At 35.6% G+C, this 24,239-nt stretch overlaps 2 protein-coding genes across 2 annotated transcripts in view; one reads left to right on the plus strand and one right to left on the minus strand.

Moving 5' to 3' along the window:
- Positions 1–990: 990 nt before the first annotated feature.
- Positions 991–14,615, minus strand: BDH1 (3-hydroxybutyrate dehydrogenase 1). Its single transcript, XM_053710196.1, has 7 exons — positions 14,480–14,615; positions 13,671–13,762; positions 8,913–8,985; positions 8,698–8,805; positions 4,244–4,385; positions 3,141–3,293; positions 991–2,281 (listed from the first exon to the last, which is right to left on the minus strand). Exons 2-7 carry the CDS (start codon positions 13,715–13,717, stop codon positions 1,812–1,814), a joined length of 993 nt encoding a protein of 330 aa, XP_053566171.1. The 5' UTR covers positions 13,718–13,762; positions 14,480–14,615; the 3' UTR covers positions 991–1,811.
- The window catches only part of LOC128656343 (D-beta-hydroxybutyrate dehydrogenase, mitochondrial), a 99,898-nt gene continuing 90,252 nt past the window's right edge, over positions 14,594–24,239 (plus strand). Inside the window, exons 1-2 of the mRNA XM_053710195.1 lie at positions 14,594–14,860; positions 16,156–16,266. Coding sequence (XP_053566170.1) covers positions 14,645–14,860; positions 16,156–16,266 — 327 coding nt within the window. The 5' untranslated portion in view covers positions 14,594–14,644. The remainder of the gene's footprint in view (positions 14,861–16,155; positions 16,267–24,239) is intronic.

Below are 24,239 nucleotides of genomic sequence, written 5' to 3' on the forward strand. Positions count from 1 at the left end.
AAAGAAAATCAAAAAGGGGAAGCCTGTTATCTTTTTTGCTGAGGTGAAAGAAAAATGGCTTACCGTTTTCCCTGAGGGGAAAAAATGACTGTCATCTAGCATTAGCCTGTGTTGTTAGAAGGAGACTAGTCATACCTGAAGCAGATAAGTCTGCAAACTGTTACCCCCAACTGAAGTTCTCTGGTTTCAACAGTCCTGCGTGGTAACAGAAATGGATTTTAGTTACTTGTGCTAAAATCATAGCCCTCTTAAACAGAAATCTTCATCACTTTTCTGTTGTAGAGTAAATAGTACAAGCCAGCACTATTTTAAAATAACAAACTCTTGATAGAAGAATAAAAAACTACAACTAACACCACAAACTCCTCACCAGAGGAGATGCTACTTGTTCAGAGCGGCAAGGAGAATGACTGGGGGGCGGAGCCAGAGGGGGAGCTATATGGACAGCTCTTGCTGTGTGCTCTCCTTGCCTTTCCCTGTGGGGGAGAATATTTCCCACAAGTAATGGATGACGCCGTGGACCGGACACACCAATGTTGGAGAAATGTAATTCCTTCCCTGGTTCATTCAGATACTCCCGATTCTGTAGAATGCCCAAATTGGCCTAAATTCAGACATCTATTTTCATCCAAGGACAAATGCAGATATCTAATAATTAGTAACATGCAAGTTGTGCTGCAAACCCTTTAAAAACATTACACAGAGCACATAGCTAAGGCAGGTAGGTTTTATAAAACACCAATTACTCCATTATGGCAATCTGGTTATGTTAGTAACATAAGTGCATTAGTAAACAGATACGTTTGTCAATAGAGTTAAACAGACCACCACCAAATACAAATTAATTCAATGTTGTGCAAGTCATTATAAAGTATATAATTTATTATCAATGAATACATAATAAAAAAAAACATTACAGAAAGTTAGAACAAATTGTATTAGTTAATCTTGTGTCAAGCACAGTAACTAATACAAATAAAGGCACAACGGTAACAGGTTTCAAGTTTTATTGTAAGCACAAGAGCGGTTCTTTGTGTTGTAGACAAATGTAGATCAAGAGCTGGTCATGGCCCTTATGAGGTAATTTGCAATAACAAAAATTAATTATTTTAATTAAACTTAAAATGCTTTTTGTAGAATACGAGTTTAGAGGTATCACAAAAACAGATCTGAAGAGACTTAATTGAAGATCCTTGTTAAAATTGAGGTAGATTTTTCCCCCGTGAAACAGACAATATAGGACTGAAACATGTAGCTGATAATAACAATGTCATGTTAATTCCTGGCATTACTGGAAGGTTAACTTACACAGAAGAACAAAACACTCACATAGCTGAACTCTAAGTGCTAGATCTTATGAATGCTGTTAAAAATAAGGCACTATCAATTCAGAATCACTGATATAATTAACCAAACAGAATGAACACAATTAGATTATATATAGAAGAGGCATAGTCGGCAGCAAAAGATTACAGAAGCAGGACCTCTTGTTAGAGTATATCTTATGGTGGGGGGGGGGGTAGGAATGATGTATGATGATTTGGTAGGGAGTTTTATTTTTGGTCTATTACATGGAGGACAGTTTATCATAAATGAGCATCAGTATCTTTATTCGTCTTCTCAGTATTCTTATTTTTCCTTATACAATACTTAGAAATTCAATGTGTGTGTGTGTGTGTGTGTGTGTGTGGGGGGGGGGGGGGGGTAATATGCCATAAAGAATCTGATTTTTAGCATTAGTTAGCTAGACAAGGTTTGTAGCATAAATAACAATAACCTGACTGTATTAAGGCCTACATATGGAACAGGTTCTAGTGTATATAAATCCTGTCAGAAATTGCACCAGGGAAATGTGTCATGATCTGCATTCGGAGCCACCAGTAGTAATCCATGGGGTGGTATCGGGTGTAGGGTGTTGATGCAGTCAAGGCATGAGTGACAGAGTTAATGACAGGTGATGTGTCAGTTGATCCACTGGTGCAATAATTGTTCATTTTGCTAATCTTCTCATCAAAATATTTTCTTCCATAATCATTTTTCACGCTCTCTGGGAGCTCAGACCACATTTTATCTGCAATTGCTTTGATCTTTTCTGGGCTATAAAGGCTTGTGCCAGCAATAAAGTTCCCTGGTTCCACCACACTGACCTTCACACCAAATGGGTGCATTTCATAGCGAAGACAGTCAGAAAATGCCTCCACACCAAACTTGGTGATGCAGTAAGGAGAGCGGGCAGGATTTGCCATACGACCCAACATGCTGCTGATATTCACAACTCGGCCTGGGAAGACACAAAAGTGACAGGACATAAGTATGTTGACTAGCAATATACAGTTAACCTACTTGTAGTTTTGGAGGACAATAAGTCTGTGATAGAGGGCTAATCATCTTATTGGAGTATGAGTATTCTCTCTTAAGGGGTGACATTTCATCCTGGGAAAGTGAATTCCTCATAAGTTATTCCTACTTGCATTTCATTTTTGAATCTCAGAAAAATCCTCTCTACTTATGCTCATTGTGATCAGCCTCTATATGAAACCATGTAAAATGGCTTTATGTGGATCTACATATCTGACTGCAATCCTGATGAATAATAATAATAATAATATTGTATGGTAAAGAGTTAAAGCAGATTCTTCTAATAAAGTTGACTTGAAAAAATGGTTTATTCTTTACGATGAAATAAGGTTGCAAAATTGTATATTTTGCAAAAGAAAAAAAAAAGAAAAGTTTAATTCTATTTATGTGACTTGTCAATGCTAAACGCAGGATGTTACACGACAGATAGTAAGACACCTATGAGATACAGAGGTGTGATTTTATTTTTTTAAAAATATGGGTATAAAATTGATGTTAGCTTGTTTCATATACAATATTCGTGTTTCATTTGATTTGTTGTTTTTTTATGGATTAAATACATGCTTTGATTTATACTTGACTGCCTTGTGTGGGGGGGTTACGAGGATGAGGCTGACCTTTGTTGACCCCATTTCAGCCACTTAAATTTGCCCAGAGGTATACATACATTTGTGAGCAATATATAGTAACAAATGTGTACACAAAATTAGCCATTCCTTTCTGCAAGCTGTAAATAAACTTTGCTTAATGCTTCCTTATATTTGGTAAAGAAGATTTCAAACCTTTTGCCCTGCGGATGAGGGGAAGACAAGCTTTAGTTACTCGAACCGTGCCCCACAGGTTAACTTCTGCGACCTCTTTGTAGGTGTTCATGCTTGTGAATTCAACTTCGCCAAAAGTTGAAATGCCGGCATTATTAATAACACCCCATAAACCTAGGTTAAAAGAAAAATCAGCAAAAATTCAGTTGCCTTAAAACTCTAGCGATTACTTATGTTAAAACGGAGAGAAAAAAAAATGAAGATACTCCTCTAGTATGATACGTTTAATAAAATATATTTTTAAACTAGACTAAGATAACCAGAACCAATTCATGTGAGAGGTTATAATTGGTTATAACTGAATGATAGCACAGGGTCACATATCCTGCATCACAAAAATATCTGAAGTACATTGTCATCACTTGAAATAGTAATGTGTAGCTTTTGTAATAACAATGATCTAATACAATTGAACATAATGTGGTTATTGTATGTCTCAGTGAGCATATGAATGAATGCATGAAGGACAGTCAAGTAAAAAAACAACAAAAAAAAAAACCCCCAACAACTCATGATTGTAATTTTAAACAATTTTCCAATTGACTTTTATCACCAATTTTGCTTTGTTCTCTTGGTATTCTTAGTTGAAAGCTAAGCCTAGGCAGGCTCATATGCCAATTTCTTAGACCGTGAAGGCCGCATCTTAATCTGAAAGCATTGACAGTTTTTCATCACTAGAAGGTGTTAGTTCATGTGCTTCATATAGATAACATTGAGCACACGCACGTGAAGCTCCTAGGAGCAAGCAGTGATTGGCTAAAATGCAAGTCTGTCAAAAAACCTGAAATAAGGGGGCAGTCTGCAGAGGCCTAGATACAAGGTAGTCAGAGGTAAAATGTGTATTATTATAACTGTGTTGGTTATGCAAAACTGGAGAATGGGTAATAAAGGAATTATCCATCTTTTTAAAACAACAAAAATTTAGTAAGTACTTTGAAATTATGTTCAAAATTTTGAACTTTACTCTGCTGAATTTTGGGAGGTTATGAAAGGATAAGTAGACATGTAGTAGAAAAGCTGAGGTGGACGACTATCTGAAAAAGAATGGAGGTGTAAAGACTCACCTTTTTCAGGATCCTTAAGATTTTCTCGTATAATCTCCACAGTCCTGTCCACTTCCTCTTGGTTTACAACATTCAGCTGCACAGTTTTTAACCTGTCACTCTTCACGTTATCAAGTTCCTTTACACCAGCATCTCCGTTATCCTGTCATTTGGAATGGACAGATTAAACATCAGACAATATCATAAAATCCAATTAGTAAGGTGCATAGATTTAACAATGCACTAGATTATACCTATATTATTTAAATGGTGAAATCTACATACTACAAATAAAAATAACACAAGCATAGCAGTGTACATATGTCACAACAACAAATACTTATGGTTAATCTATACCACGTTCTGCTGTAACAAGATCGTCCTTCCAAAGTCTGCCAGAAAATGATATCATGAGCACTAAGGGGGTTGCACTAGCATTTTCCATCCCCAAAGAAAACCACTAACACTTAAGTTTGCAAATATATTATTTACCATATCCTATCAGTATCATGGTAAATGCAAACAATACATTAAAATATAGTTCAGCGATTCTTTTTGTTTTTTTTCTTCAAAACATTGGAACTCAATATCAGCTATTACAAGGCTATATTGGTTTTATGCTAGGAAATATTTGAGCTATAAATTAAAATTTCTTAAGTATCCAATCCCTACATTTTAATATTTGCAGCAGAAGGAATAACTAGGTTTTAACATTGCAGCCCCGTTATTTTAAATAAACTAAAACCTTACATGTTTTCAGCATGAGAGAAAAAAAAAAAAAAAAAAAAAAAAAAGAGAAAGAGAGAGAAAATGCAATTTTAATCAACTTTCTAAATTTACTCCTATTATCAATTTTTCTTTGTTCTTTTGCTATCTTTATTTAAAAAGCAGTTATGTAAAGCTTAGGAGCCGGCCCTAAATTTTTGAACACAGACATTTTATAAGGTACACAATATATTCAGAATTACAGGTAAAATAACCTGGGATCTTATATTTCCTCCCATTTAGGGTGTGTACAAAATTATCACCTTTTAAAATGTTGCCACAATTGCAACATCCCAAACAGGGGAAACAGCCAACCTTAGGGGTGGATAAAAAGGTTTGAATACCTTTCTTCTTAGATCCCACATCAGCTTTAATAAGGACATCCTTTATATTCTTGCACCGCCGATAGGCTGACATAGGTGCCTCCTGAAATTCCACAATATTAGGGTTCAATTCTTTTAATATAGACCAGTGTTTCCTAATGATCTTTGTAATTTTGTTACTCAAAGGGTTAAACAGAGACAAAAATAATTTGCTTAGTTTTATCTTTGTCATTCTTCTTCTTGTTACCATACTCTCCCTTTAAGATAGAAGTCCTAGAAACATTCCCAAACTCTCTAATCTGTTGTTCCACTAGTGGCTTAGGATAACCTCTCTGTAAGAAGAGATTACCCATTTCATTTAATCTAGTCTGTGCTAGTTTATCATCAGACACAATCTTTTTTTATAAAATGTCCGTGTTCAAAAATTTATATTGGAGAATCTACCAGAAGGATTAGAGACAGGATCATAATATACGTTGCGGTAATAGAGATGCTCCTGTCTCTAACTACTTCCTACAAGCTGGCCACAGTATATCCCAACTTAGGTACCAAATAATTGAACAAATTAAAAAAACAAGAAGGGGTGGTGTAAGACAGAGAATACTAAAGTGTAGAGAGACATATTGGATCTACACTTTACAGTTTCTGATTCCATTAGGGATGAATAAAGAAATAGATTGGAGTGTTACCTTGTGATCAATTGTAAATTTCCTAGTTTCAATGTACTTCTGAATTTATGTAAATATCTCTAAAAGTGTTGCTCACTATATGGATCAAGAGTTAGTGATAATGTATATAGAGCTAATTGTTTATATCTTTATCTTTTGTACTTCCAATATTTAGTGACCTAAAAAGATGCAAGTGATGGCCTTTCTTCACCACTAGATGGAGCTGTGAACTTTTTGAATGTTTGTATCTTATTGCTATATGTACACCTGTAACAGGTAAAGGTAATAGTCTCCTCCCCTTATGGGTATATAGGTGTGGTTGTTAGGCCTCGTTTTAGTCACATGATTAAGGTCTATTGAGACCGAAACGTCTTGCTGTGTTTTTTGATGTCCCAATAAAGCAACTTTGTAACAATCATTTTTGTATTTTTTCTGGATTTGAGATTTGGCAGAACCTGGGAATCGTGCACACTTGCTGCTGCAGTACTTATGCTGTGCCCACCTTATTATTACCATACCGAAATGCACCCATGTGGTTTCCAATTTTGGCTGGAATATGCCTTTAAAGGGATATTAAACCCAATTTTTTCTTTAATGTCTATTTAAGACAACTTCGTTGTGAATATTTTATTCACACACATCAGCATATGACCCACAGAATTTAGCTTAGACAAGGTACCAATTACATGGTCTATAACAATGTAACAACACCCTATTTTATGTTTGATCACACATCAGTCATATGAACTTGATCACAGAAACTTACTGTATGCGCTAGTATTAGCCTGTACATATGACTGTAAATATTACTTATGGAATCTGATGGCCCTTTTTTATTATTGATTACAAAGTTTTGTTCTGATGGCAAAAGAAATGTAGCTCTTAGCTGTCTAAATCTATGATGGGGGGGGAGGTGTTTAATATGAAAACACTGCTAACTGAAAAAAATCAAAGGCCATAACAGTCTAAAATGGTCTAATTTGTTAGAGCATTTAATTTTAAGATTAGCGACTTTACACTACTATGTGTTTAACCAAAGTAAAGCAGATATACACCTAGTAGAAGTACTGCTTGGGACCCCCAGAGCACTGCTGGTCAAGTGTTTCACCACTTTGTGGGGGTTAAACACATAGTGCAAGTGTCACAAGTCTTAAAATTAAGATGAACAAATTAGAGAACATGATTTTTCTGCTATTCTGTCTCTTTAAACACCTCTTGCATTTGTAGTTTAGTACATTCTGCAAATAAACACTCAATGAGAAAGCAAACGTTAAAATGGTCTTCACTGCATTGAAAACATATGCAGGCAAAGAGAACTGATCAGCGGTCGTGTACATTCACTGGTCAGCAAGCAGAGCATATCAGAACGGTCTGTCCCTTAGAAAGGAGAGCACACTACTGCATTTCTACTTTAGGTGCTCAGTGCTATCATGTGCGACACAGCAGAGATGCAGGAGCTGGCAAGTAAATGGGTGTCTGAACAAAACTATTGCCTTCATACATGTTTTCCCTGCATCGATTTCAAAGCAGCACTTTAAAGGGACATGAAAGCTAAATGTTTTCTTTGGGGATTCAGAAAGAGCATGCAATTTTAAACAACTTTCCAATTTACTTTTATATAAATTTGCTTCCTTCTCTTGTTATCTTTTGCTGAAAGGTTTATCTGGGTAAGCTCAGGTGCAGCAAAGAACCTAGGCTCTAGCTGATGATTGGCGGCTGCATATGTATACCCATTGTGATTAGCTCACTCATGTGCTCAGTTAGAAACCAGTAGTGCATTGATGCTCCTTCAACAAATACCAAAAGAACAAAGCAAATTAAAGAATAGAATAAATTGGAAAGCTGTTTAAAATTGTTAGTTCTACCTATATCAAGAACAAAAATGTTTGGGTTGCATGGCCCTTTAAAAAGTGTAGAATTCTCCTTTGCATTCAGGATACTTTTTTCACTGAATAGAAGCAAGACTTAATAAAACAATAAATAAAAAAAAAAATAAAAAAAAAAGAGTTACCAGCTGTTCTAGTTAAGCTATAGCACTGGTCACCAGTTCCTCTCTCTTTCTCCTATGTACCAGTTATTTAGCCTTCAATTGGCAACAACCACTAGGTTGTAAAAACCCTGTAACATAAAACTTTAATTGCTTGTTACTGTGCTGAATGATCAATAATCCTGTCAACAAGGTGTCTGCTCGCTACATTATCAAATGCTAAATGACTGACAAGTCTACTGGGAGAAAACAATGTTAGTGTCTGATGGATGGTTAGGAAGTATTATTAAAGGACCAGTCAACACATTAGATTTGCATAATCAACAAATGCAAGATAACAAGACAATGCATTAGCACTTGGTCTGAACTTCAAATGAGTAGTAGATTTTTTTTATAACAAATTTCAAAGTTATGTATATTTCCACTCCCCTTGTACCATGTGATAGCAATCAGCCAATCACAAATGCATATACATATAGTCTGAATTCTTGCACATGCTCAGTAGGGTCTGGTGACTCAAAAATTGTAAATATAAAAGACTGTGCACATTTTTTTTAATGGAAGTAAATTGGAAAGTTATTTAAAATTACATGCTGTATCTGAATCATGAAATTTTAATTTAACCTGAGTGTCCCTTTAATAAATGTGTATTATAAATTGACATCTATATTGTAAACAGACCTAATATTGTGTGATAGATATATATCTAAATTTTAAACACTCTTGCTCTACCTTAAATAGACATCCAGCAAAAACCGTGAAGCCTTTAGAGTGTAAGTGCTTAGCCAATGAAAATCCAAATCCGGAATCACACCCTGTGACTAGCACAGCTTTATTTTCCTGAATAAAAAAAAAATAAAAAAAAAAATAAAAAAAAATACATTTTTAGTCAGTATTGGTATCAGATGCTACCATGTCAGTATTTGCCAAGACATAACATATATTACCTGCTCTACACTGCTAGCATAGGGACGTCTTCTACTTAAGGTCTGAAGTGGATTAGACACTTTCTGAAAAAGCCTAAAAAGGAAATAAACATGTCAGTTAGGGATATCTACAGTCAGCTTGCTTGGTAGCATTAAATTGTGCTTTGTCCCACGCTTCCTAGACAATCCTCTCTAGGGATTGTAGGACAAGCAGAATTTTACACAAAAGCAAGGTGGTTAATATCCTTTTAACAATTTATTACCAATGATTGATCATTGGTAGTGGGGAGAATTTAGGTTCAAGTTGTTTTTGGTCCTTTTTCAATTCAGTCTGCAAATAAAACAAGTTGACAGCCATCCAAGTAAACTAAACAAAATACAGTCCTGGCAATGTTAGCCATTACCACAGGCCTTGTTATACCTGTGTAGCTGAACTTTGATTTATCTTTTCTGAACTGGCAGTGTTCCCTGGCAGACATTTTGATAATACTGTGCATAGTGCACCTTCAGAATAAATGTTTGTGGTGTATGAATGATAAGACACACAAAGTTGGGTTTTGATGCCACATTTATTAAACAAGCCGTCACAGGCAAATTATAGATAATTTATAAATGTAAGGACACTAAACAAGGAGGGGTATTATTGCTAGATAATTAAAGACTGTATTTTTGGATATACATTTTCAAACAATGTATATGATCATGAAAACACATCACATCCCATCATTTACATATACAAAAGGGACATAAAACACCAATTTTTCACGAGCTCGAAAGCGTATACAACTTTTAAATTTACTTCTATTATCAAAACTTGCTACATTATATTGGTACCCTATTAAAGGGGAAGCAATACACATCTGGTGAGCCAACTACAAGATGAGCAACCACGAATTAGCAACTAGCTGACTGCTGCTCCTGAGCCTACCTAGGTATGCTTTTCAACAAAAGATAAGAGAAATCAAATTAAATTGAAGTAAATTGGAAAGTTGTTTAAAATTGGATGACCTATCTGTATCATTAAAGTTTAATTTTTACTAGACTGTCCCTTTAAGTAACATTTACAAATAAGAGAAAATACCAAAGTATTTATTTGCCCCTACCCGGCTACTTCATAATGCCATCCGGCTGGCAAAATGTTCTGTGAAAGAGCATAAAAATACAGTATTGTCCCGAGTATAGGCTGCACTTTTCCCCCATAATGTAAGTATTTAAACTAGGGGTGCGGCCTACAATCGGGATGTTACTCTCTGCTGCTCTCCTACAGGGAGAATTGTGCCCCTACGAACAATGTGCGAAATAATTTCTCCACTCGGCCAGCTGCCACTGAAAATGCTAATTATTCCTCCCCCTCTAGCATTCCACAGTGTGCCTAGTTATGGTAAAAACGGTAAGCGCTGTTTTTGTTAAAATTACAGGGAGGGGGTTTGGGCACACACTGGCTTCCAGGAGACTCTGCCAGCCGCCGCTGACAACCAAAGCCCCCGCATACAACACCCCTCAACGTCAGATTGTTGGACACTTTTGTGGGTACAGAGTGAGCCTTTTTTTCAACCAGTGTCGACGTAAATGCCCAAATATTTATTTAAAACTACAATGCCCATGATTCATTTGGCCAGTGAAGGAGCCAGTGTTATAAGTGCACATGTGCCCGTGTCCGCTTTAAAAATTGTCCAGCAATCTGATGGGTCTAAGGTTGTTAGTGGAGCGCATGCATGCGGTCAGAAAGCTGATGGAACGTTAGCTGATCTGCCAAGTTTGTTAATCTGACAGAAGACACACAGAGCCACCATGCCAGCACACCACTGCTTAATAGGGTGAGTAGTGGACCTATGTGAAGGAGGCTGAGTGGGTTAAGAGGAGGCAGCCTATGAGGGGGCTGTGTGTGAGGGGGGGAGGAGGGTAAGGAGACTTATCTGTCAGGAAGGGAGGAAGGTTAAGAGATTAAGGAGGCGTCTGCATTTGTGGGGGGAGGATGAGAGAGAGCGCGAGAGCGAGAGATGCAGTTAAAAATTATTATTTTTTTTAAAATGGCACCAAACTTTAGGGGTGCGGCCTATAATCAGGAGCAGCCTATATTCGGAACAATACGGTAATATTAAAAATGTACTAACTCTACTGCAATACATTTGATGGTGTTAGACGAGTTTGAACCGCTCCATTCCACAAACTGTCAATAAGCAGCACCAATGCTATGATCTGCTATGTCTCATTTAACAGCATGGGGTCATGGCTACATTATGGGCCTCAGACAGAAATGCTCTTTAGAAGTGATCCATTATTAGTTTTTTTTCCAGAAATTTATTTATTTTTCCCCCCATAAACTGCGAACATAATAATAGACTGAGAAATCTGTAAGCAGTGCATTTGTAGGACTAGTGAAATTGGGACTCCTTTTATGAATGAAAATTGTGTGTCAGAAAATTACTGGAGATAAAAGAATTGCTACACATTCTTACAATCATACCAGTCTTAAAAAGAAATGTCTTTTCTCTAATATTTGCCACATACATAATGATAGGTGCAGCAGTTTTTAGATGTAGAAGTGAATAATATTTTTTAAAGATTAAAAAGGTGTGTGTGTATGTATGTATGTACAGATACACACACATAAAAAAAAAGTCCAGCACTCGCTCACAAGCTCTCAGCTGAGATTAAAAGCAAAATTGGAAGAGTTAGTTAACGCATTTGGCCAAATGGGACAAGCTCAGGCACCACATCAAGGTCTCTTCCTAGTGCCCGAGTCCCTAATACAGCCACACACACAAATGCAGGCTAATAAACTGGGAACAAGTCAGGGTTCACAGACTTATGTAATCACTCCTAGGCGCAAGCAAAGTTAAGGAGTGGAACAGCACATCCAGACCCATGACCCACAACCAGGCTCAGCTTTGGTTGCTATCGCACTCACATAAAGCTACATCCACTTGCAGGGTCACAGGCAGTTAACCCCGTGCCTGCCTAGGTGCAGGTCCACAGGGTGAATACAGAAACAAACACAGTTACACACACATAAAAAAAAGTCCAGCACTCGCTCACAAGCTGAATGTGGTGTGTGTGTGTGTGTGTGTGTATGTATATTTTTTTTTATTTTTAATATTATTATAGAGGGTTTAACATTGAACAGAACAGTTTGGAGAAAAAAAGGGAACAGGATTTGAAATTAAAAATTCATGATTCTAAAAAAAAAAAAAAAATTCTCCCCCATTAACTTTTCTTTTGGTAACTTTTGTTGAAACTTAGCTCCTTTAAATGTGATTTTTCTTAGGCAGGCTAGAACTTTCAGGTGTGTATTTAACATTGTTAAAAAGATTGTTGCAAGCACTGCTGTCATATAAAGCTCAAGACACATGCACACTCCTTAGCCTTCCTAAGTATATTCTCATGGAAAAAGAGCTACATTTCAGCAAAGGATACAAAGAGGAAGAGGTAACCAATAAGAAGTAATCTGGGTGTTTTTAATGGCATGATCTGCCTTTAGACTATAAATATATCAGCTTGTTACTAAATTAGTAGATAATCTGACACTGAGAAGAGAGGGCCACTGTTTATGACTGTTTATCATAGGGATAAGATAATCAGTGAAAGGCAGGTTATTAAGGAAATGGTTTCTCTAGGACTGGATGATAACGTAAAAGTGGATAAACTCTAGGAACAATTATATGAGATTGCATTAGAATAGGAGTGCAAGAACTGCAAACTATGTGAAAACAAAATACTTTTTTTTTTTTTTTTGATAAAAATTTTTTAAGAGATACTGATCACTCACTGCAGGGTCGTTTATAGGGATTTTGTGGTGTTTTTGAAAATATACATTACAGGTATACCTCATTTTATTGCGCTTTGCAGATATTGCTCTCTTTACATATTGAATGTTGTGCAACCTTGTGTTGAGCAAGTCTCTCTCTACAATTCTTTCCACCCTACTCATATAAAAACACACTACCACCAAAAGGACAACTCGTTGAAGGCTCAGGTGATGGTTAGCATTTTTTCCCCCAATAAAGTATTTTTTAATAAAGGCTTCTGGTCTTTTTTTTAGACCCAATGCTATTGCACACTTAAAAAGGGATATTAAACCCAAATTTGTTATTTCATGATTCAGATGAGGCACGTTTATGCTATACTACAAGGCTTATGGGATGTTGCAAATTATAGGAATAAGGAGTAGGATGTACTTAGTTTTTGACCTTGGTTAGTAGCTATTTAAAAAAAAAAGTGGACTCTCTCTAATAAAGTTTGCAGGTTTAAAAGAGACAATAAACCCAAATTGTTTCTTTCATGATTCATATAGAGCATGACATTTTAAGCAACTTTCTAATTTACTCCTATTATCAATTATTCTTCGTTCTCTTTCTATCTTTATTTTAAAAGCAGGAATGTAAATCTTAACACCCAGCCCATTTTAGGGTCAGCACCATGGATAGACCTTGCTTATTGGAGGCTTACATTTACCCATCAATAAGCAAGCATAACCCAGGTTCTCAACCAAAAATGGGCCAGCTCCTATCACATTCCTGGTTGTAAATAAAGATAGCAAGAGAACGAAGAAAAATTAATAGGAGTAAATTAGAAAGTTGTTTCGGGTTTAGTGTCCCTTTGAACCTGCAAACTTTATTAGAGATAGTCCACTTTTTTTTTTTTAAATAGCTACTAACCAATGTCAAAAACTATAAGTACATCCTACTCCTTATTCCTATAAATTTGCAACATCCTATAAACCTTGTAGTATAGCATAAGCGTGCCTCATATGGATGACATTGTATACTACACACCAACCTTAGGTTCTGGCAGCGGGTTACTCCTCCACACTTTGCAGCCAGCATTATTCCTGCGTTCTTCGTCTGTCACACTTCACCTTGACCTCTACACTAAAAGCAAATAAAAAAACGAAGTCTCTACTTTACTTGAAATAAAACCATTAACAAACATTGTTAATGTCTAGTGAAAAAGCCCAAAACGCTGAGAACCATAATGTGACAGGCAAGTTGTTCTTATTTACTATCCTGAATTAAAAAATGAAAAAACTGACCAGCTCTTTTAACTCATATAAAACCACTGTTCATATATTTAGACGACTATTTTACAGAAATAATCGCTGAGCGAAGCCGTAGATAAGTGTTCTCTCACATTACATCATACATTCTGTATTCATTGTTCTAACACCCATATAACTAAATCACAACTGATGTGCCAAACGCCTCTGAGCTGTGAGCACAACTTATTTAACCAACCCACATTAGTTTGCGTCCTATATTCAGTTACTTTTTTTTAACAATTAATGAGTCACAACCATCACCCCAGCTAGCATATGTTCACCCACATGTTGTACGTGCAGGTAACGAACCGGAGAAGCAAAGACTCCACCCCTGGCAATCAACGGGCTAACACAATTAGATTGAACAGTAGAAACCTTATAGGTCGTATTAATTCATATTAATGCAACTATTTTTACTAAAATGGCATACATCGTCCAAATATTTGGTAAGATAAACATTTATAAAGTACTACATTTAGAGCGTGCGCACTATAAGGGTAAAACTGCATATACAAAAAGGCATACAATAAATGCATACACTATAACTAACCTGGCCGAATGCAGTTAGTCTTTGCCCTTGGCTTTCACAGTTGATAGCTCCAGCAGGTTTTGGCGGGGGTGGGAGTTGGCTTGTTCCCACGGAAGTGATCTCCTGCAGCTCCTCCTCTCTATAACAGTCAGCTGCAGGCTAGTGGTGAGGGGATATAGAAGAACCATGGGTCTGCCTGCAGTTCGGCTCAAGACAGTCCTCCTTGTGCTCCTTTCTCTGGGGCTCACTCTGGTTTTGGGCTTTGGGTTACCAGAGGTGTTAAATCTGCTGTTCAAATTATCGGGGATCCCTGGAGCCAATGCGACATATGGCATTGTGCTTCTGTACTTTGTATTTGTTCTGTGGGTAGCCATGCCATCCATACCTAGGGGCACTTTACCAGTGAGTAAAAGCGTTGCTGGCATTATGTCCTAACAATGCTGATGTGAATGTGTGTGTGTTTTTATGCATGTGTAAGTATCTATCAAGAGTATTGCAGTATCCTATCTTCCTCAGCTCTGAAGCAATTCTATATACAAGAGTGTATACATTACTTTGCAAAATAAAAAATTTACTTAAAGGGACACTGAACCCAAATTTTTTTTCTTTTGTGATTCAGATAGAGCATGCACTTTTACGCAACTTTCTAATTTTACTCCTATTATCATTTTGTCTTTGTTCTCTTCTATCTTTATTTGAAAAAGAAGGCATCCAAGCTAAGGAGCCAGCCCATTTTTGGTTCAGACCCTGGGCAGTACTTGTTTATTGGTGGGTGAATTTATCCACCAATCGGCAAAAACAACCCCGGTTGTTCACAAAAAATGGGCTGGCATATAAACTTACATTCTTGCTTTTCAAATAAAGATACCAAGAGAATGAAGAAAATTTGACAATAGGAGTAAATAAGGGAGCATGCAATTTTAAGTAACTTTATGTGAATTACAAAAGAAAACATTTGTGTTCAGTGTCCCTTTAAGTAAAGGACAGGTACATGTAATGGCTAGCTTATAATAATAAATAAACATCCTTTTAGTATTTCTCAAAATAAGAAGTCCTGTTATTTGTCATTCTAATGATATATTTTCTCTGATAATAAAATGTTTAGTTTTTTTGCCACATATTTAATAACAAATGTTCACCCGAGGTTGGAATTGATTAGTTTCTCAGTTAGATAACTGGAATTTGATCTGAATGGTTTATGAAAACTATGGAGAGTAATATTCTCCATTTGCTACATGCACTTTGTGAATTGAACCTATATCTTTGCTGCCAAAATAAAGTTATCAGTGGACTTTGTTTTTAATTGGTTGTTTAGTCTACATAAAACGTATTGCTTCTTGTTTGGTATTGTTGCAAGTCCTTACTTTGCTTTGTTTATATTCATTTTAGCTGAGAATCTTCCAATAGAGTAAGTTACTTATTTTAATGACTTGTAGCCCAGTATAAAGAAACATTGCTCTATATTTTAATAATGTAAAAAAAAGACTTCACTGTAAATATATAAAATGTGTGTGTATATGCATTGCTAGAGATTATAAATAGTGTTTGTAGTGGACATTGGTGTTTACTGAGCAAATATAAAATTATCAGTTGATTATATCAAAGCAATTCAAATTTATTATTTTTTTGTGCAACTCAATATACATATTTGATATTACAGGTAATGTCAGTTATCCTTTTTTATTTTTGCTGCCTAGGTTCAAGAAAAGGAGGTGCTGATTACCGGTTGTGACTCAGGATTTGGATTGGCTCTGGCAAAGCACTTGCACAAATTAGGATTCACTGTGTTTGCAGGTTGTTTGCTAAAGGTGAGAACCAGCAGAAAAACAAATTAACAGCCCATAGAGAAGTGTATCTCAAGTTTTATAAGGAAAGAACACTAGAGGTGTTTCCCCCCCCCCCATAAGTATTGTTAACAATGTGAAAATATTATAAATATCAAAAGTTGCAACTTTCTTACTATAATTTAATGTCGGGGCTAGATAGCTTGAGGTAACCAACACATTTATTCTAAAACATCTAGTCAAAAATCAAGATAATAAAAATTAAGCAGGTAGGCAAATATTTAAATAAGCAAATCCTACCGGATCACAAATCTTGTGGCGTCTTATGTAATGAATATCACTACTCACGGTTCCTCTGCGTAGGGAGTACCGACAAGATCCCGGCGGTTGCAAAGTTTGTGTTACAAAAATGGAAAGACCCGCACTTAGCGTGTATCACGCGCAGGTTGAACTAGGTACCTAGTTGGATGATAGGTTCTTAACAGGACAAAACAACTTTACTTCCTTCAACGCGTTTCACCCGTTATGTTGGGCTTTTTCAAGATAGCAGCTGCTCCTGGAACCATGTTTAAAAACCTGCTGCTTCGATTCCATTGGTTAAGTCCCAACTTAATTGTTTCTTAAGGTGGAATTTTGTTTAAGGTGGTATTCTGGACCAAAACAGCCTTATGTGCTTTATGCCTGCACAAATGTTATCCGATTTTTCTTTGGACAGTAGTAAGCTGATGATATCTCATATCGGATATAATAAATATAAAAATAAAAAGGTGGTATATGGCAAAAAGGATTAGAATAAGTTATCATAACAAATATAAGACTTTCTTAACTTAAAGGACCAGTCAACACAGTAGATTTGCATAATCAACAAATGCAAGATAACAAGACAATGCAATAGCACTTAGTCTGAACTTCAAATGAGTAGTAGATTTTTTTTCTGACAATTTTAAAAGTTATGTCTTTTTCCACTCTCCCTGTACCATGTGACAGCCATCAGCCAATCACAAATGCATACACGTACCATGTGACAGCCATCAGCCATTCACAAATGCATACACACTTATTTTTGCACATGCTCAGTAGGAGCTGGTGACTGAAAAAGTTTAAATATAAAAAGACTGTGCACATTTTGTTAATGGAAGTAAATTGGAAAGTTGTTTAAAATGGCATGCTCTATCTGAATAATGAAAGTTTAATTTTGATTGAGTGTCCCTTTAAAAGATCAATTCTTCTTAAAGTTAACTCATTAAAACAATGATAGTTATGTAAAAAACAAATAAATATTGTACCATACTTCTAAAAGTATTTATAGATTATTCTTAATGTCAGTATAATAAATAAATATATTGGCATACAAATATGACCAATCTGATAAGTAGGCAGATGTCTTTTAACCAACCTGTAATGAAATTATATTCTGAAAGATGAAAATAAATTAAAATGTATTCTCATAACAGATATGAATTTCTTAACTTAAAAGACAAAATATATTGGAAATTCAGTCCTAATTAAACTTAACTCATTATGAACATCGATAGTATGTGAAAAACATTATTATACCATACTCTAGAAAATATTTATTATTTTTAATGTTAGTATGATGAATTAATATCATCCAAATATGTAAATATGACCAATGGGACAAATAGGCAGATGTCTTTTAACCAACCTATATAGAAATTGTATTCAGATTATATCTAATTTTATTACAATTCTATATTTGCTTAATACATCATTATTAATGATACAAAGAGGAGATAGAAATAGGGTTATTTTATGACAAACACAATGTCTTATTTTTAAAGCAACCAGTTATATACAGATGTGTTATTTTAGGATTGCTCTAAACTCCCAAAAAGGGGAACAGATCCATTTCTGAGTTTAACCCTTTAGGAAAAAGGGTATCTAGTTTGTATATTATCTCTGATTCTTTCCTTAAGAGTTTATTTTCAAAATTACCCCCTCTCCAGTCTCCCGTAACTATGCATATACCCCAAAATTTGAAATACTGTAAGTTGTGATTGTGAATTTCTCTAAAGTGTTAGTATAAATGGGTATCGAGATTTCCTTTTTCTATATTACAGAGATGTTCTCTGATCCTATCTCTCAACATCCTAGTAGTTTCACCAATGTAGAATAAATTACATGAACATTTTATTAAATATACAACCCCTTTTTGTGAACATCTAATGGTGTCTTTAATAACGAAACTTTCCCCAGTTCCTAGTAATTGTATCGATTTTGTTTTTTGTGCTATATCTACAGGCTCTGCATGTGTGGCACGGGAAGAAACCCCTGAAATGTTGCCCCTTTAGATCTTTATCGGCCATAGAATTGCCCTCTTTCTTAAGTTCACTAGCGGCCAAAATTTGTTTCAAATTTTTTGCCTTTCTAAATATCATTTTGGGTTTATATGTTAGAGAATCTCCTATCAGAGGGTCTTTTTTTTTTTTTTTTTTTCAATAAAATATGCCAAGAGATAATATACAAGCTAGATACCCTTTTTCCTAAAGGGTTAAACTCAGAAATGGTTCTGTCCCCCTTTTTGGGAGTTTAGAGCAATCCTAAAATAACACATCTGTATATAACTGGTTGCTTTAAAAATAAGACATCGTGTTTGTCATAAAATAACCCTCTCTATCTCCTCTTTGTGTCATTAATAATGATGTATTTAGCAAATATAGAATTGTAATAAAATTAGATATAATCAGAATACAATTTCTTTATAGGTTGGTTAAGACATCTGCCTATTTGTCCCATTGGTCATATTTACATATTTGGATGATATTAATTCATCATACTAACATTAAAAATAATCTATTAAATATTTTCTAGAGTTGAAGTACATTTGTAATTTTATATAATACTGTTACCCACTTAAAGTGGTCTTTATTTATTAAAGGGACCCTGAACCCAATTTTTTTCTTTTGTGATTCAGATAGAGCATGCAATTTTAAGCGACTTTCTAATTTACTCCTATTAGCAAATGTAATTCATTCTCTTGGTATCTTTATTTGAAAAGCAAGAATGTAAGTTTAGATGCTGGCCCATTTTGGTGAACAACCTGGGTTGTTTTTGCAGATTAGTGGATACATTCATTTACCAATAAACAAGTGCTGTCCAAGGTTCTGGACTTTCTTTTTCAAATAAAGATAGCAAGAGAACAAATAAATTGATAATAGGAGTAAATTAGAAAGTTGCATGCTCTATCTGAATCACAAAAGAAAAAAATTGGGTTCAGTGTCCCTTTAAGGTGGTATTTTGGCTATTTTTTACTTTTTATTTTATATTCATCATTATATTTTCATTTTTCCTTATCTTGTTTTTTAACTATATGTAAAATCCCTTGCTTATTTAAATATTTGCCTACCTGCTTGATTTTTATTATCTTGATGTTTTAGAATAAATGTGTTGGTTACCTCAAGCTATCTAGCGCCCTCTCATTCATTCACTTATGCACTGTTAATTGTGTCCATTTTTAGGGAGGCGGACTATGAGTGGCGAGTGGTAACCTTTAGGCTTAGTGCTTTGTTTTATTCTGCTTAGTTATAATTTAATGTAAGGTTTTAACAGTATGTGTGTTAAAATCTTGTGTTTATAAATTGTAGTTTTGTAGCTGAGATTTGCTTCTAAGGAAAAATGTTATTAACCTTAGCAATGAAGAAAATCAGCAGATTTAATTAAGTGTTGCAAGGGTTCTCATTTAACATGAAAACAAATTGTGCAGAGACAAGCAAGTAATATAAATATATGCCCAGCAATAGATACTTTGAATAATATTTTAGAGTTCAGGAACATGTATACAAATGTATCTGAATGTGAGAACAAGAGGTTTGTATCAAGCAAAGCACAGAAATATAGTAGTAAAAGTTCAAGCAAGCAAACAATGTCAGGTAATTCCTTATACAAAAGTTATACTTGCGATTTCAGGCTTGCAAATAGATGCACAACAGAGAGCTGAAATGAAGAGGATTGCAGTCTGTTAAATGGAGGGTTGTTATCCAAATATCCCAGCTGCTTCAGAGATGTGTGTAGATTCACAAAGTTCCTTGTAAGCAGGATTCCTAGCAAGCTGACAGGAGGTCAGAAGCCAGAATGAGGCTGATAGGCACAGGAAATCACTCAGGAATGAATTGAGGAAAACAGCAAATAAATCACTGTTTGAAACAAAAAGGAAACTGAATAAATGTTCCAAAATTCTTATGAAAAGGTAGCCTGGTTTGAGGTTGTTAAATCCAGAGTAAGATACAGCTAGACTATTAACAAAATACTCAAGCAATGTCTGCTTAAAGGAAGTGAGGTTAAGTAGCTTAGGAGAGAAAGGGGTGGAGAGAGACTTAAAGGTACAGCATCCTTACATTTAATGTCAGCAAACGCATAGTTAAATGTTATGCAGCAGGTACTCTACTATGCCATTTCTGAGTTGAACAAGACTGGTAATACCTGTGACTTTCCTGATTGGCTCACCTGTCGTGTTTAAAGCGTGGCAAAGGTTTATGTATTCAAACTGGTTTTTAATCTCCTTTGCAAGGGTTAGACACATAATTGTCTTTAATGAATGAAAGTATTTTTATTTATATAGAAAGGCCCCTTAACAACTCATGATTTAAATATATAATAAAATTATTAATATTAAAACACTTTTATGCATTTGTCTCTAATTTTGTCTCAAACACTTTAGCACACATATTTGAGGTTTAATTTATTTTTCAGCAGCTAATAACATTATTATTATTATTATTATTATTATTATTATTATCTAACTTAATGGTGCCTACTTTATGGGAAGTTAAAAAGACAAATCGGCCCTGCTATAACGGTAACCAGTGTGCACAGGGTCTGACTGTATAACCTACTGAGGGCTAGATTAAGATGTAAAGAACATTGTAATGTAAATAAATATTTACAGTAAATATATAGTTAAACAAAATATGATTTTTCATGTTTTAAGCTACTTGACTGAAAAGGGCTCCAATATATATATATATATATATATATATATATATATATATATATATATATATATATATATATATATATACACACACATACACACACACACGTATATACATATACACATATACACACACATACATATTTAAACGTGTGTATATGTATCTCTATATTACAGCTATTTGCATGCCTTATTTTTCTCTAACACTTGAGATCTCTTATCTTTGAGCCCTTATAACTTTTTTATGCAATTTTTTTAATAATTATTAGACTGCCATTATGAGTAACTGTACTTTTTTTTTTTTTTATATTTTTATTGAGGGTGTGAACATTTTTAACAAACATTGTTTGCAAATTGCAATCAACAATACTTATATACATTGCATATAAAAAGAAATAAGATGCGCCCAAGATAGAATAACCTTTCCCCTCATTTTCTCCCCTTATCTAGATTCAGTGGATCACTCTTGGATCCTTGGTATGACAAAAATACTTTATAGGGGTTTAAAAATAAAGAACAAAACCAAAAAACTGCATCTCTAAAGTAATAATGCTGTAAAGACTTTCCTGTCCTTAAATAATAAAATAAAAGATGCATGAACCTTAATTGGGAGCTCTCTTGTTTATTTTAAGCATTAACATAAATAAGATTGAAACCAGGCCCTAAATATTGGGAAACGGTAGTAAAGAAAAACTTCCAAATCTACCTCCTTCCTCTCTAACATAACAGTTTGTGTCAGCTTAATTTTAAGAAAACATAATGAGTTGCGATACTCCACTGTTAAAGTGCTTTATAGGATTGCGTGTTGGATGTTTTTTGCTATATGCTATGTGTTAATGAATTGAGATATATATATATATATATATATATATATATAGGATAGCAAGATGAATAAAAGTTCTCTCATTCTGATTACCTGTAAGCAGTGCTACACTCTAAATACACAAGGCCCTATTTATGCTGTATATTGTAGGATGCCCCCACTTAACCCCCAGAAAACATATAAATATGAATAAGGACAATGCAAGAGCAGCGTTGCACTTTGAGCAAAATTGGGAAAAAGCAAATATCCAACATGCTATTCAGAATAAGTGTTTAGTAGGTATAGAGAACACAGTATAAACTTATTAGGCTAACCGCTGAAATCGAAACCTCTTTAGTCAAAGCCTTTTGCAAACAAGTATATCCCCGGCTCCGGCCGTAAGCCGCAGGAAGTAGGCTAAGTAAATAATAAGTGAAGGCCTCATTGGTACCCTTCCGGCTTGGCAGTATGATTAACTATAATGAGTTATTTGTAAACACTAAAACTGTGTCATTACAAGATAGATTATGTACTCAAGTGCACCACAAGAATGGACAACATTTAGAACAAAACAGTTTGGAATTAGTCGGAACTCTCCCTTAACATGTAGTAAACCATGTGCGCCAGGTAAGAGCTTACACTAAGTTCCAGCTTCTGATTCCCACACATAGTCCTCAGAGGAAAACAATGTCCCAACATCCCAATCCTGATCTTCTGGGCCATAGATGTAGCGTCGATTTGAGAAAGCTATTTTAGGGTTATCATTCACATTCAAGTTTTCAAAATGGGACACATTAGCAGAGCCTAACTGGTTATACAAAATCCGGTACCTAAGGCAGCCCGGGAGTTCGCCCCGAGCCCCGCACCGGCTCAGCCCTTGTCAAGGTCCCATTTAACGCCAGGAGCTTTGGAGCTATATCACCTGCCTTCTTTTCTGCTACGTTAACGCTGTTGATTGCTGCGGTTGCAGGCAGCTTTTTGGTTGAGGTCTCGACATCACCAGCACACTCCGATTCAACCGTCTCATAGGCTCCCGCCATGCGGCTCGTCGGTTGTGGAGTAATGTGCAGAGGTCCCCTTGCGCACGTAGGTGGCAAAGGAGGTCCGGTAGTTTCAAATGTGTCCTGGTTGGGATCTACCTCCGCGGTAATAGGAGCTTGCTTGAGCTGTTTATGCAGTTGATGAGCCTGCAGGAAATAGTCCCACGGAGCCCTTGCAAGTAAGGTTTGGAAGCAGCATTCCAATCTTTCCATGTGGTAGTCAAAGTGTGCTTGCAGGCCTGTTTCCTGTGTGGCAGCCATTGTTTCAATATAGGGATGAGGAGTAAATAAAGATATCTTCCCGTTTTCGGGTACTTTTTTGCTGGTATAGTGCTGCAAAGGGTTGCGTAATTCAGGCAAGATTTGTGGAGCCCCAATTAAGGCAAAAACCCTTGATTCCTCGAGGGGGGTGGCGCTGCCTATATGTGAGCCGCCGCTCTAGGCTTTCTACGTCCGATGCCGGGCTCAAACTTCACGAATACAGTGCAAATTTTTCCCAAAAATTCAGATGCTGACAGGCAGGCTTACTCATGTACACAGATGGTTATAAATTTTTGCTGTAAATGTCCTTTTTATCAGCGGATATCAAGATTTCTGTAAGAGCTCAGGGAAAATGCGACTGTGTATAGTCGCAGTTCGGACACGCCCCCGTAACTGTACTATTTTATGTGTTTTGTGCAACTTTTTTTTGTAGAGCGTAACAGTAAACTAGAGCTATGAAGTTGCGCAATTTTAATGTGCATTAAATTCAATTGTGCTTCAGCTAATGCATTTACTTTAAACCTAGTCCAAATGTGTGAATCGGGTCAAAAACACTGGATTACTTTTTAAGATGCAGCAAGTGGTTCAGAATGTTAGAAGGGCAAATTAGAAAAATATGCACATACAGACGTAGGCGAAAAGTATTGGAACCCTTCCACTTCTTTAATAAAACGCACCATTTTCTTTAAACTAAGTAAAAATAGTTAAGTATTTGGTATCCACCATTCTTTATCTCAAATGTAATATAATGGAATCTTTACTTCTGATTTATGACTTTGCACGTCACAGTAAAACAAATGAGAATGGCACAGACAAAAATATTGGTACTCTTAACCTAATATTTTGTAGCACAGCCTTTGGAGACAGTAACTGGAGACCGTAACTGCAATCAAGCACTTTCTTAATTTCTGAATAAGATTTCTACATTTTCTAAATTAGATTT

This window comes from Bombina bombina, chromosome 4 (assembly GCF_027579735.1).
Source record: "Bombina bombina isolate aBomBom1 chromosome 4, aBomBom1.pri, whole genome shotgun sequence".
Lineage (NCBI taxonomy): Eukaryota > Metazoa > Chordata > Amphibia > Anura > Bombinatoridae > Bombina > Bombina bombina.

Excerpts from the sequence above, each read along its gene's own strand:
- BDH1 (XM_053710196.1), bottom strand. The coding sequence starts at position 13,717 with ATGCTGGCTGCAAAGTGTGGAGGAGTAACCCGCTGCCAGAACCTAAG. Across the intron at positions 4,386-8,697 it reads TTGCTGGATGTCTATTTAAG|GATAACGGAGATGCTGGTGT; the intron begins GTAGAGCAAGAG and ends TCCAAATGACAG. Across the intron at positions 2,282-3,140 it reads CCTCATCCGCAGGGCAAAAG|GCCGAGTTGTGAATATCAGC; the intron begins GTTTGAAATCTT and ends GTGTCTTCCCAG.